Source organism: Panthera pardus, unplaced genomic scaffold (genome assembly GCF_024362965.1).
Source record: "Panthera pardus isolate Hobbes unplaced genomic scaffold, ASM2436296v1 HiC_scaffold_10, whole genome shotgun sequence".
NCBI classification, from domain to species: Eukaryota; Metazoa; Chordata; class Mammalia; order Carnivora; family Felidae; genus Panthera; species Panthera pardus.
Window position 1 is genome coordinate 8,455,381 of NW_026526655.1, and position 14,339 is coordinate 8,469,719.

The following is a 14,339-nucleotide window of genomic DNA, read 5'->3' on the forward strand; positions in this document are numbered from 1 at the left end:
TTGCAGATGGGGAAATTACGCCATTCTGCACTTGAGCTGAAGCTCCCTCACCTAACTTCTGTGCCGTCCCAGTGCACGTAGAGCTCTGCTCCGTGCATTTACCTGCAGGTAAATGCCTATCAAGCAGGTGGCTTTCGAAACGGGGGTGCTGCTGTATTCATCAGCTGTGGACATTTCTTTTTCCAATATGCAAATGCCCCCTCCCACTTTTTAAAAAAGAATCTTAGGCGTTTCGTGAAGCCACAGGCTGGTGCAGCCACAACCCCTCCCCTGAGCCTGTTGGCTCAGACTCATCCTATTCCCCAGAACAATCCAGTCCTGTGAACTTAATTAAGTACCTTATAAATGTCAGTTCCTCCTCTTGGGGGTGACGGGGACATCGGCCCTGCTTCCCGCACTGTCTCCTGGGTTGTGGCACGGCCAGCTGCCCTCACTCCAGTAACTAACAGTGAGTGGTGCTCGCAGCCATCAGTGTCCTTCCTTTCCTGCGGCCCAGCTGGCGATGCTGGCTCTGCCCTGCTCCCGTCCTCTCCTCAGGGACTGGCCAGTACCTGCCAGGCCCCCCCCTTGAGGGCTGGAGTCATAGATGAACCTCCCTGCTGCTGCTGGTGGCGGTCACCTCTGTCTGCCACGTCCCTTAAGCTTCCCCAGGGCAGTCCTTCCCCACCTGTGGGGTTAGGTTCCTAAAATACTCTGGAATTTCTGTACTTGGAAACCTTAAAACTTTATAGGAAAAACAGGACTAGAGAACTGAGATGGGCCCGAATGTATGAAAACCCATACGCACGTTTCACATGTTTACTAAAATAGAACAATAAAGCCAATACGCTAAATAGAGATTGTGGCAATGCCATCCGACTTATCTTAAACTAGTAAGCTACTACTAATTCATACTCTACTGTTAATGTCCACTTGAGGATGAAGCCCGAACGGGGTGGAAACTCCAGCTCTCCCCTCTGTGGCTTTCACAGTGATGCTGGTACACCCATTCATTCTGACACCATGCTCACGACACATATCCTAAGGCAGCTGTGTGTGTGTGCCTCGTCCTCCATTCAAACGTTCGATGACTTCCTCATTTTGTTTCAGAGGATCAGACTCCTAAGTAATAGGGTCTCTGGGGACCTGCCACTGTCCCATGGATACAGAATAACTGAAGTGCTTGCTAAAAAAAAGAAATACTTTTGACATTCATTATTGAAACTGGAACTTACTGAGCAAAGCAGGTGTATGTCAAGCCCCTTCTGAATATACCAGAACTCCACCCACGATAACTTCCTGACAAAGCACATCCCTCACAGAAATGTCTAACTGACACTCCCTCTTCACATTCTTCAGCATGTTAGCTTAAGGGCCAGTTTTACAGACGACAAAGAGACGGTTTGGGGCCAGAGCGCAAGGGGGACCGCCCCTGTGGCTTGGCTGCCAGGAAGGAGGGGAGACCGACAAGAAAATGGAGGCGCATGGGTCTTGATAGACTGAAACACAAAGCCAGCCTTGAAGAAGATTCCGGGCCCAAACGTGACCCCGAAGCCACAGAGGACCCCCACTCGCTAGGGACGGAGTTCTCAGCTGTTCCCTGCATCTCCCTCCTTCCCCAGCAGTGGCCTCTCTTCTACCCACAGCCGGTGAGGGAGCGAGCAGAGTCCCGACTGCTGTCATGGAACAGCCGCATTTTATTTCGCTGTGTTTTGTCGATCCATCCGCCCAGCAGAGTGGGGGTTCCAAATCAGAAATGCAGCTGTTGCAGAAAGCAAAATTCTATTCCTTGCTCACCTGAATCTGGGATGAATAGCCAAGGGGGAGGATGTTCAGATGGAAATGTGCCCAGGCCTGAGGGAGTGAAGGTTTCACTGGCTGCTCTCCCTGCTGCTTCCTGTTGATCAGGAGCCCCTAACGTCCTCTTTCAGCCTCTCCATTTCTGTGCTCGTCCGAGGCAGGGACCCACCACCCCGGCTGCATGTGGGGATCACCTGGGAGCTTTAAACACTACCCCCCCTCCCCAACCTGTGCTCTGTCTCTCAAAAAGAAATAAATGTAAACACTATTCACACCTGGGGCCCCCCTGGAGCTTCCGACTTGACTAGCATGGGGTGCTGCTTTGGGGACTTTCAAATCTCCTCAGGTGACTGCCGTGTGCAGCTCAGGCCACGAACCATGAGCCACCTATGGGCTTCCTCCACTGAATGGCTTCGGGCAACTGTTTCTTGGCCTTGGTCAAGCTGCTGACTCAGGAGTAGAGATCAGGAGATTCATTTTTTCACCTTGCTCACGTGCTAAGTAGGATCTGTGCACTTGGACTTTGAGTGATGTGGGCTGCTGGGTGCCTCTGGCACGGGTATGAGTCAGGATCAAGATGTCAGGAGTCCACAGAAAGAGCTAGAGCTTCCCCTCCATCCTGGTCCCATCCAAGGCTTCCTGCACCTTCCTTTCCTGCTTACTACGGGATGTCGATTGTCACGGTAACGGAGAAAGCCCGAGAGAACGAGGATCATCTCCTCCATGGCACCAGCGGGCAACATAAGTTTGTTTTGAAAGCGTGAATGCACGCGGGAGAGTGACATTTTCTGTGGTGGTGCCACGGAGGTCGGCATTGTTTTCCTTATCTGGCCCTGGGACCCCCAGAGAAGCCCTGTGAATGGGGGAGAGAACGAGGAGGGGGAGGTCCACATAAAGAGAACGTAAGGGTAGAGCAGGGTTTCTGCGGTTGCTTTTGAATTCTTTTTGTTGACTCTAAGCCTAAAGTGTGGTGAAAGCTCGTTGATCCTGGGACAATCTGGACCGCCTTGTTGGTGGGTTCAGTTGGGTCTCCCCACCTCCCTTAAAGCCCCTGAATGGATTCCAAGATATGACAGGCCTTCCTAAGAAAGCCCGTGTATCCTTCCAGCACACATGAGAGATGCACAGACAGATTATAGCTTCCTGCTTTGAACGGACCTGAATTAAGCTGCTTGATGATGAATTCGATCTGGCGAACCATTTCAGCATTGCCTTCTTTGATGAAGCAGCGGAGGACGTACTCCATTCCCTGGGGCAGTAGACAGAGTAAGAGTTAGTATTTTAGTTGTTTTGTGGGGGAGAACAGCTTTTCCCAATAAAAAAAAAAAAAAACCTTTGGCAGGAGAGAAGGGATATACACAATAAAGATACCTCTGCTCAGTACTAAACATTCTTGTTATTTTTCACAACTCACAGTGAAACTGCTTTTTTCTTGGTTGGCTATCTGACCTAATTATAAAACGTTTGGTAAACAACAACAAAAACCTATTGTACAGAGAACTAGGGGTTGCCAGAGGGAGGTGGGGTGATAGGTGAAATAGGTGAAGGGGATTAAGAGACACAAACTTCCTGTTATAAAGTCAATAAGTCATCACAGAGATAAAAAGTACATCAGGAATACAGTCAATAATGCTGTAATAATGTATGGTGACAGATGGTGACTGTGTTTGTCTTGATGAGCAATGGATGTACATCTGAAACTCAAAGAACACTGTATATCAACTATATTCTCATAAGAAGTGAAAAAAAAAACTATTGTAAAATTTAACTGCATAAGTATTCCCTTTAGTTTGGGCAATATGTTGTTTTGGGAGGTAATTTCTGTCCTGTGATTTCTTTACGTTTATACACTTCCTTCTGGATTTTAGAAACAAAATGAAGAGTAAAGCCATATGTTTAGAGAAATAAATGAACAAACAGAACCTCTTTTTAAACAGCTATTGTTCTTCTATCAAAAGAATTATAAAGGCACCATATTGTGTAATATTTACTTTGTTACAAAACACTGACATCAGAACTCTCAATACTAGCTAACAGAATTGCAGGGAAATGTAAGATACCGACTTAACCACAGGTATGTTTCCCCGCCTTCCTCTTTCCTTGAGGGATCTGAATGAGCACGTGTGGCTGGAGCTGATGAGACCTTCTTGCCACAAGAGGAAAGTGTATCCAACAATGACCCCAAAATAGAGGAAGCAGACTCCAGAGGTCCCAGGAGAGAAATGGATCCAGTAACACATGAACCCTGATCAAGGTCTGCCTGATGCTTACGCCTGGACTTTTCAGTTAAATGAGCCAATATTTCCCTCTTTTAATGCAGGCCTGTTTGGAGTCAATGGCTGTAAGTGAATCAAAGAAATGTCAAGGGCGGTTTTGAACATGGTGAATTCCCATCGTGTAGAGAAGAGCATTACCTTCCAGAAGGCTAAGTCTGGATTAGAATCTGAGTTCCCTCATGAATTAACAGTGTGACCTTGATCAAATTACTTAGTTCCTCCCAACCTGTGTCCTCAACTGTAAAATAAGGATGGCAATGCTGGTTAACATGAAATCTTTCAAAGGTAAAGAATGTAATTGGGTGTTGGTTAGGTAGATACATATGTTTGTCCATTGCATTGAACTATATAAATTATACCTAAAAAAACAGCATCCAGTCCCAGTGCTGGTACATAATAGATGCTCAATAAATGGTTAAGGGGAGTCTGGGTGGCTCAGTTGGTTAAGGGTCCAACTCTTGATCTCAGCTCAGGTCTTGATCTCAGGGTTGTGAGTTCAAGCCCTGAGTGGGGTTCCATGCTGGGTATAAAGCCTACTGAAATGGTTAAGATTGTTCCTGCTGTGTTTGGAAGGGATTTGTGGCTCAGAAGAGAGATCTGGTAGCCGAGGCCAAGGGAATAAACAAGGTTCCGGGTGACAGCAGAGTGAGAGGCTTAGGACAGCACCTTTGAGAAAGGAAACGTTTAACAGAGAGGCAGGCAGAGACAGGCAAGCGCACAGAGGAGAGCATGAAGGAGTGGTCTGGAAGGGAGGAACAACTCTGGATAGTCTTTGAGTCAAGGGAAGAGGGTATCAAGCAGGCAGGAGTCTGCTCCAGCCCAGGCCAGACTGTCTGGCTGGGATTTCAATCCTGGGGAAGAGCTTCATGGCCGACAACTGCACCGGCGCCGGGGGCGGGAGGCTTTGGAGCAGGCATCGGCGCAGCCCTATTGATCTGAACCGCTCTCCCGTCCCAGACCTTGGCAGTCTCTTAGAGTTCAAATGGCCTCAGTGCACTCATTTATCTTCTTCTCTGTTTGGCAGGGGGTGGGTGGGGTGGGGTGGTGGTATTATTTTAAGACCACCATCATAGCATTTGGTACCGATATAATTTCTATGTTTTCTTTGTCGTTCTCCACAAGCATACAAATGTTTTACCTGGTTGCAAAAACAGAGTTCTTATGATGTCATATTCTCCTCTCCTTTTGGGAGTCCAGTTACACATGTGTGAGACCTCTGGGTATTGTGCCCCAGGTCTCTGAGACACTGTCCCTTTCCTCCACACTTTTTCTCTCTGGCCTGGCTGATCTCTAAGGGTCACGCTCTAATGTCCTATAACACGAATCTCTCCTCCCCACTTGGTCCCTGTCCCTTTACTTCCGTTTTGTCCTGCCTTCCCTGCCCCTTGCCCTGGACGTCCTTCCTCCAGGCTGTCTTTCCTGCTGCCTGATCCATATCACCTCCCTTCTTTTTTTCTTAGCCTACGTGTTTTCTTCCTTGGTCTCTCCTTTGGTTGAGAATTCCTCTCACCAGAAGGACCATAATGCAGAATTTAACCAAGTTCATTTTCCCTTGTTCCGTACTGAAATGATTCCCCTCTCCCCCAAAGCGATAGGCAATTAAGTTCCATTGTTCAGTGTGACCACACCGAATGGTTCCTAATTGAGTTTTTATCTCTGGCATAACTGTTGATGTAATTTTAGATGACTAATTAGGAGATTTAGCAATTCTTCTAAGTAAGCAAAATCAAGTGGAAGAACATGTTTCACTGGTCTCAAACTGAATTGGCCTGTCTTTTGACTGTGGAAATATATTTAATCCCTTCATCATAGCATTCAATATGCACACAGTTGAGCTGGTTCCGCACGTTATGAGAAAAAGGACAAAACTCCAGTGGTTTTGCTGATTAGATCCAGAAACACTTGTCATCGCATACGATGCTAATCACCTGAAGCTTGTTTTATACTTAATCCAACAGAAGCACTAATGTAAACACATCAAGTATTGAATCCACTATTTACCAACCACACCAGGAACCAGACAGCTTTATTGTCTTTACCAGAGTGTCTGTCCCACTTGGTTGCTGTGAGAACGTCTGCAGCCTCCGAGCGTTTGGACCACACCACTGCTCACTCCTGCCGCAAGTCCCCTAGGACTCCTGCAGGTGAATTTCAGTGATACTTTCTCCATTTCACTGTTTTCCTGCTAAGCTTCTACTATGAAATCCATAGGCATTCCCAACGCCCCAAATTAAAATGAATCATTAAAAAAAAAAGTCTATTAACTTTCCAAAACTAAGCCTGTTGGGAACTTTCTAACATGGTAGTTCTTAGGAGTTAGGGATCCCTCGAGAATATGATAAAAGCTCCAGATTCTCTCTCCAGAAAACTGCAAATACATATCTGGCATACAATTCCAGGGAGTTCATAAGCTACGTGCAAGCCACGGGGCCCAGTCTCAGAGCTCCTTGCTCTAACAGCTTCTGAACCGTGGCACTGATTGAAGCTTACAAATTTCTCAAGCATATTTGCTTTCTTTCTTTTTTTTTTTTTTGTAAATGTTTATTTATTTTTGAGAGAGACAGAGACAGCACGAGCAGGGGAGGGACAGAGAGAGAGTGAGGCAGAGAATCCTAAGCAGGCTCCGTGCTGTCAGCGCAGAGCCCGATGTGGGGCTCAAACTCACAAACCTATGAGATCATGACCCGGGTCGTAGTCAAGAGTCAGACGCTTAACCAACTGAGCCACCCAGGTGTCCCTCAAGCACATTGTCTTACCATTGCCCTTGCTTCCTCGCGAATGGACGGAATAGAAAGGATGCTGTACAGAGCTCCGTTCACATACGGCTGTATCTTTAAGGGGAGAAAAAACAGCCATTTACAAGTTGTCACATACCGTACAACTCAGTGATCAAACACCCCGCTTGTGAACAGTGTGGCTCACGAGGAAAGAGAGCACTACCACCTTCTTCAGCTCCAGGACACATGTTTCCAAAGGACAGATATCTCCATGTCCAAATATGGAGATATCTCCATATGTGCATGTCCCAGTGACAGCTACAACGAAGAGTTCAAACCCAAGTTCATTACTGGCTCCCAAAGCTCACTCCTGCCATATGCCACTGCTTAACTGTCGGCCTGCTCATTCAGGCTAGTACCGCTGGAGTCATCATCGAATGCTCTCGCTTCTGCTCTCCAGTGTTGAGTCTCCAAGCTGCCTTTGATAGGAACCCTTCTTTTCCACACACACTACCACGGTCCTTGTTCGGACATCCTCCATGACCTAGGCGACATCGATCCTCCCAAAAGGTCTCTGCCTTTGATGTTCACACGTTAGCCCAATAATCCCATCATTGCCAAAATTCTACAACGTGGGCCAAATCGTCCCTCTTCCTACCTCGTAAACCTTCCCTAGAGCCTACCTGGAAAGTCCTCACTCCTCAGTACGGCACACAGGAGCCTTCAAGGTGTGGCCTCAATATCATGTCCCCCTGCCCCTCCCTTCCTGCACACATCCCACGTTACTTACGGGCCCCTCCCCCCCCCCCCCCCACACACACACTCAGCTCTGTTTCCTGCACATCCCCCCACTACCATACTGGGTTCATATTTATACTTCTGTCTCCCCTATTGTGAGCTCTTCGAGGACAGGACTCATGTTTTACTCACACAGGTAACCCCAACATCAAGCCACACAGGACATGGTACATGGCAGGTGCTTGATAAATGGCAGCTCCCTTCTGAGTAGATTTTGTGCTACACTCTCCACAGCAGTGAAGGGCTCATGTCCCACCCGTCTTTTCTGGCGCTGGACTTTATTGTCCCTTAATCTTTGCCAATCTAATGGGTAAAAAAAATAATAAAAGGCGTCCTATGGCTGTTCTTTCATTTTCCTGACCACTGGCCAAACTGGTCATCAAGATTTCCTGTTCTGTAACTTGCCCCCGTGTGTACTGTATCTTCTTCTTCTGACTTGTATTTATCAATTTATAGGAGATCTTCATATATAAGGGAACTTTTGTCCTATGTGAGGCCAATTTTTCCTCAGGGTATCATCTGTCTTTTGACTCTTATCATGGCATCTTTTTCCATATCCAAAAAGTCTACTATTTACAAAGTCAAATATGCGTATCTTTTTCTTCATGGCTTTTGGGTTTTGTCTTTCAAGACTATGACTACCTCACATAGGACCCATGCACGGAGCATTTATTTGTGTGGCAAACACATTTCTAGGCTCTAACATGTGTACAGGGAGACTTTCCAGTTCATCTTCAGGGCAAATGCATTTGTGACAATTACAAGATTTACATCTGTTGGTCTATTCTGTTCTCAGAGGTAGCAAGCATACTGGTGCCAACACCTGAAACCAACATTTACTATCAGAGACAAATTTGCCACAGGCTTCAACCGCCGTAGTTGAATAAAATGGAGAACAGAGTCTAGAAGGAGTTGAGGGCTCCTGATCTGAAAATATAAAAAGCTCATCAAGCACTGTCACAACCACGGAACCCTCGCCAGCTGACGCAGCCGGGGTCACTCAGCTGGTGGGCCAGGGGACCTAGGGTAGGAGAGAAATGAACAGAAGGGGAGCTGTCTGCAACGGGAATGGATACAGGGAAACCAAGTGCCTCACTCTGACCCAGCGGTACTCTGTCCTGTCCTGCTAAGACACCCCTGTACTTGATCTGGCTAAAGAGGCCAGGTTTTTGTTGAGGCTTTGGCCTCAGGGGCAGAGTGATGTCGTGGTTTCTGCACAGGCGTCTGTAGAAAGCAGGAGAGAGAATCCTCATACTGTTTATAAGTTTCTGTTAATTAGTTTATCGAGACCTCCACTTTATTTAAAAAGGGCTTGCGGCACACAGGTTAGACGACAGAAAATCACCCCAGTGTTGGGGAGGCCACGGGGGAGAGCAGGAGCTGGTAAGGCCATTCTGCGGGACAGCGTGGCGGGACTCTGACCTGAGACCGCCGTGTGGGGCGAGCCAGCAGTGACGAAGTGTCTGCACCCCAGGGGCCTCGGGGGGGTCAGTGTGGCCATGGCACTGAGGACCCTGTGGCGGCTGAGAACTGGAGGTAATGGAGGCCGACAAGCCCGGGGGACTGGATGGGGGCACTGCAAACAGGGGCTGTTTTGCAGTAGCGGGAGTTAAGGAATGAGATGTATACAAAGCACACAGTAAAGTCCTCAAAACACAGTGAAAAAGTCTGAAAAGAGTGAGATCTAGAGCACAATACGATTTACACGATGACGCACGCAACACATAACCTTAACTACATTTTCAGGCCACGTACGTGTCCACAGACGTACGTTACACAAACACACCCCGGGGAGAATCGGCGTGGGGTGGAATGAAGCAGGGCGGGTGACAAGGAGGAGATTAAGTCCCGAGGGGGACCTGGCAAGGACCAGTGATGGCAGGGCGACAGGAAATGAGGAGTGGGGGATCGATTTCCGGCTTCCCGGTTGCAGAATGTGGGGGGGGGCAGAGCGCACGCACTAACCCGGCCAGCCCTCCCCCAAGCCCAGGCTAGCGGCGCCGCCCCGTACCTCGTGGTTCTCATGGCCGAGCAGATCCGAAAGAACTTTCAGCACCAGGCCTGCCACCTTGGCACACATGTTCTTCCCTTCAGAAAAGACAACGGAACAAAACATGACGTGTCTAAACTCAGAAGTACAGTTTCAAGTCAGGCAAACTTGAGCACAAATCTTGGGCCCTCTGCTAATGAACTGTGTGACCCTGGGTGAGTCACTTAAGCAATCCGGGCCTCGGTTTCTTCCTCCTGGGGTTCCCTAGCGATTATTAACATCTACCGAAGGGTGATGCAGAATGAAGGAACTCGGTATAGGCCGTGCACTCCGAGTGGAGACGGTGGCACAGAGCTAGTCGTGTCAGTGAACACACGGTACATTACGGGGCAACGTTCTACCTCCCAAGTGCACATGCCAGCGTCACAAAACTCACACAGGTGCTTTAGCAAGTCCAAATAGCATTGTAACAATCACTGCAAATAAACTGATGATAGTAAGAGAAGCTGATTAGAATCTGACGGATGCTTTAAAGCTGGGATATCTGCATATGTTGTTTTTTAAGAGAAGACTGAAGTAACAGTCATTTAGTCAGTCAACAATACACAGGCCGTGCAGATTGCAGATTACAAAGCATCCGAGGGCAAAGAAGCTTCTAACGAATACCCCGGAGCTATTTAGCCACGTAACTTCTTCTCCACAAACTGGGGCTGCTCAGACTGAGGGCGGCCACAGGCCGGACTTGGCACTTCTTCTAAAGAAGCTTCTTCTATCCCCGTAACGGGTCATTTCATGGGTGGAACCTGCAGAAAAGCTGCGATCGCTGCCTTTACTGATCAGATGAGCTGAGATGTGCGCGTGAAAACCCCCTCTCCGGGGGGCGGTGTGTGAAGTGGGGAGACTGCTGTGGTGAGGAGCAGGGAGCCTGGTCGGGCGTCCTTGCTCTGCCACCGACTTAACCCTGTAGAATCCTGGAAACATAGTTCTCTGTCTTGGGACAGAATGGATCAGAATTCTTAACTTCCTGCCTTTGAATAGTGCAATGAAGATGAAGAAAAATATAAAGTATTTTAATTTCCTCTTACTGCAGGTGCTGTAAACACATAAAATGGTATTTCCAAGGGCAGCAAGGTATTTGGCTTCAGGGATTCACCAACTGTATAACTAGCTGGAAATGTTTTACACCCTACTTCTGTTTCAGTTCTCTATGAGGGAGACTAAAGGCAAACCACAGCAGGCTGGGTGGTGGTCCGGGTTCACACCCGAGCCAGAGGGCTGGGGGATGGGGGGGATGGGGGGCAGGGTAGGGGGGGAGCCAGAGGGCTGGGGGCTGGGGGGGACGGGGGACAGGGTAGAGGGGGAGCCAGAGGGCTGGGGGATAGGGGGGATGGGGGACAGGTTGTGGGGGGAGCCAGAGGGCTGGGGGCTGGGGGGGACGGGGGACAGGTTGTGGGGGGAGCCAGAGGGCTGGGGAATGGGGGGGATGGGGGATAGGTTGTGGGGGGAGCCAGAGGGCTGGGGGCTGGGGGGGACGGGGGACAGGGTAGAGGGGGAGCCAGAGGGCTGGGGGATAGGGGGGATGGGGGACAGGTTGTGGGGGGAGCCAGAGGGCTGGGGAATGGGGGGGATGGGGGACAGGTTGTGGGGGGAGCCAGAGGGCTGGGGGATGGGGGGGACGGGGGACAGGGTAGAGGGGGAGCCAGAGGGCTGGGGGATGGGGGGGGGGGCAGGGTAGGGGGGGAGCCAGAGGGCTGGGGGCTGGAGGGGATGGGGGACAGGGTAGAGGGGGAGCCAGAGGGCTGGGGGATAGGGGGGATGGGGGACAGGTTGTTGGGGGAGCCAGAGGGCTGGGGAATGGGGGGGATGGGGGATAGGTTGTGGGGGGAGCCAGAGGGCTGGGGGATGGGGGGACGGGGGACAGGTTGTGGGGGGAGCCGGAGGGCTGGGGGATGGTGTAGGGGGTGTAGTTAGGGGCTGGGAGGCGGGGGGGGGGGGGGATGGAGGACAGGGTCGGGGGGGGGAGCCAGAGGGCTAAGGGACAGGGTGGGGGAGGGGTACTATCAGACCTGCGCTCCGGAGGCAGAGGTTCATGAGCAAAGCCACCGAGTACTCCAGCGTGTAGTCAGACAGGCAGTCGGGGTCCTTCAGAATATCAATCAGCCAGAAGATGAGGCCGTCTCGAATCATCGCTGTCTGCAGCGGGCGCCTAGGATGCAAAAGCCTACAGGTCAACTACAGCTGTCGAGAAACCTTCCCTGCAAGACTACGGGGTGATGTGCACACCTGTCAGAATAGGCAAACTGTGCAGGACATACAGACTCTGAAGGATATTTTGTTGTTAGACCTGCACAGCTGAAACAACAGATGCCTTTACCTTTCGAGGGTACTACTAAGGGTTCAGACAGAGAGAAGGCAGTCAGGAGGCCTCCTACTTTGAAAGTTTCTTTTTCAACATTTACAATTAGCAGAGTATTACTTCCAATATTTCATAAATATTTATTGACAGCTTTTGGCCTACTTGACCCGGGAGATAGCCATAGGAATAGTTCATCACCAATAAATGGGTTTTTAGTAAACTCTAGTCCAGCTAGGCACTTGAGCTGTGTGAAAAACAAGAAAAGCAAACAACCAGCCCAATCCCATTTTGAGTCAGGTCTCTAGAAACTAAGGGTAGTTGAATGATGTGGGTCGTATAATCGATACAGAATTGTTTTCCACCCAGAGTCTAGGTATAAAACCTTACAAAATCCAACACCTCATCAAAATGTGTTATGGTGAATGTCTTCATGCCGGCCTTAAGAACTGATGAGATCAGGCATAACGGTATCACTATGAAGTCGTGTAAATTCTTTGAAAATCAAAACACCACAGAGGAACCACCACTGCACATCTCCTAATGAACAGGTTATGGTAAAACTCCTACCTGGACAGTATCTACTTGCGCTATTCTTCAAGATTTTATTTTTAAGTGAACCCTACACCCAATGTAAGGCTCGAACTCACAACCTCAAGAACAAGATTCACACGCTCTACCGACTGAGCCAGCCGGGTGCCCATCTGTGCTAGTCTTAAACACCACACTCACCACCTCGGTGAAATTTACTGGAATACAATGAAGGCTACACTCTTTTGGTAATCCTAACTCTCTACATTCACTGTACAGACCCCAGAAAACTGCAAAAACGTGAAGCATATTTCCAGAACAGAGAAGCTTAAATTACTGTTTGCAGGGCAAGAAAAAACTGGCAATAAATATCTGTACTCCCAGAAAGAAGTATTTCTTCCTTGTATCTCATCTCTGTTACTTAACTATAGTCACTGAATTTCTAAAAATTTTCCAAATGCAGTCGACACCAGGCTAAATTATCTTTATAAACAAACAAAGTGTTCATATGATCTGAGGAATATAATAACTGGATATTACTACTTACAGATCTTCTCAATTCACATAGTTAGAACAAGAAGCATTGGCAGGGACCTGGCAAATAGTAGGAGCTAACTACCTATCGCTTTCCCTCATGAAACATACACACTTAGAACGAGTCACCTTGGGGGAAAAAAAGAAAAAAAAGAAGAATAAGTCACTTTGCAGGCTTTGGGCTACTAGCGAGAGCGTATCAATCAAATGTTAACCACATTTCTCTCTCTCTCTCCCTCCGCCCCTCCCCCCCCACTCTTTCTAACAACAACAAAAAAAAGTTAACCACATCTGACAGGAAGAAAGTATGTCCAGAAGGGGGCTGATGGTCAGAAAGAGCTGAGATTTCTTACTAAGGCCGAGAGAAAGTGAGGTGGTCAGGAGGGAATGCCATGCTGCAAGAATTCTGAACGACTCAGCGATTCCACTCTTAGACACCGAGTCAGGAGACAGGAAGACATGTGTCCACACAAAGACTTGTATGCAGATGTTCCTAAGAGGCTTGTGCATAATAGACAAATAGTAGAAACAATCCAGGTATCTGTCAACCGCTGAATAGATAAGCAAAATGTGTTCTGTCCATAAAATGGCACGTTACTCAGCATGACGAAGGAACCAACTCCTGACATGTTACACCACTGATGAACTTAAAAGCACGATGCTGAGTGAATGAAGCCGGTCACGACAGAACACACATTATAGGATTCCATTTATCTAAAATGTCCAGCATGGGTAACTCTACAGAAAGCAAATTTGTGGTTACTGGGGGCCGGGGGTAAGAATGAGGCTTGGAGGTGGGCATGAGGTTTCTTTGCGTGGTGATGGAAGTGTTCTAAAGTTAGCTTGTGGCGGTGGCTGTACAACTCTGTAAATCTACTAAGACTCACTGAATGGCGCATTTAAAGGGGTGAATTTTGTGCTATGAAAGCATACCTTAATAAAGCTGTCAACGAAAAACAAACAAAAGCTCTAGGTGGCTACGAGATCCAAGTCATAACAGGGTCCAGATGGAGACGTCAGGGTGGGCCGCTGGGACATAGGGACTGGGGAGCGGGAGGCTCCGCCCACCTTCCACGGAAATCCCACCACACCCCCTGTGACTCCTCATCCACGTGCACATCTCCCACAGAGGCTGCGAGCGACTTGCTGAGCTGAGCTCCATCAGGTTTTACTCACGTGTGCATCTCTACCCCTGACGTGGCCTGAGACACAATCCAGCCCCTGGCCGGCCCCCGCCGTGGTGCTCGCGAGGACACCACAACGGCACTTCCTGAGTGGATGGTTTCGAGGATTAGAGATAGGCTTTCCAGCCCTATCTTGGAAAGTCACCCAACCTCTCCTAAATGTTAACTGAAAATATC

General features: G+C 48.7%; 1 protein-coding gene across 6 annotated transcripts in view; it reads right to left on the reverse strand.

The window, feature by feature from the left end:
* ARMC9 (armadillo repeat containing 9) overlaps nt 1-14,339 on the reverse strand; it is a 152,377-nt gene that overhangs the window by 75,761 nt on the left and 62,277 nt on the right. For all 6 annotated transcript variants that reach the window (XM_019445604.2, XM_019445605.2, XM_019445603.2 and 3 more), the window contains 4 exons: nt 11,627-11,766; nt 9,582-9,658; nt 6,812-6,886; nt 2,938-3,028 (listed from right to left, as the gene is read on the reverse strand). In XM_019445604.2, the coding sequence (XP_019301149.2) occupies nt 2,938-3,028; nt 6,812-6,886; nt 9,582-9,658; nt 11,627-11,766 (383 nt within the window). The remainder of the gene's footprint in view (nt 1-2,937; nt 3,029-6,811; nt 6,887-9,581; nt 9,659-11,626; nt 11,767-14,339) is intronic.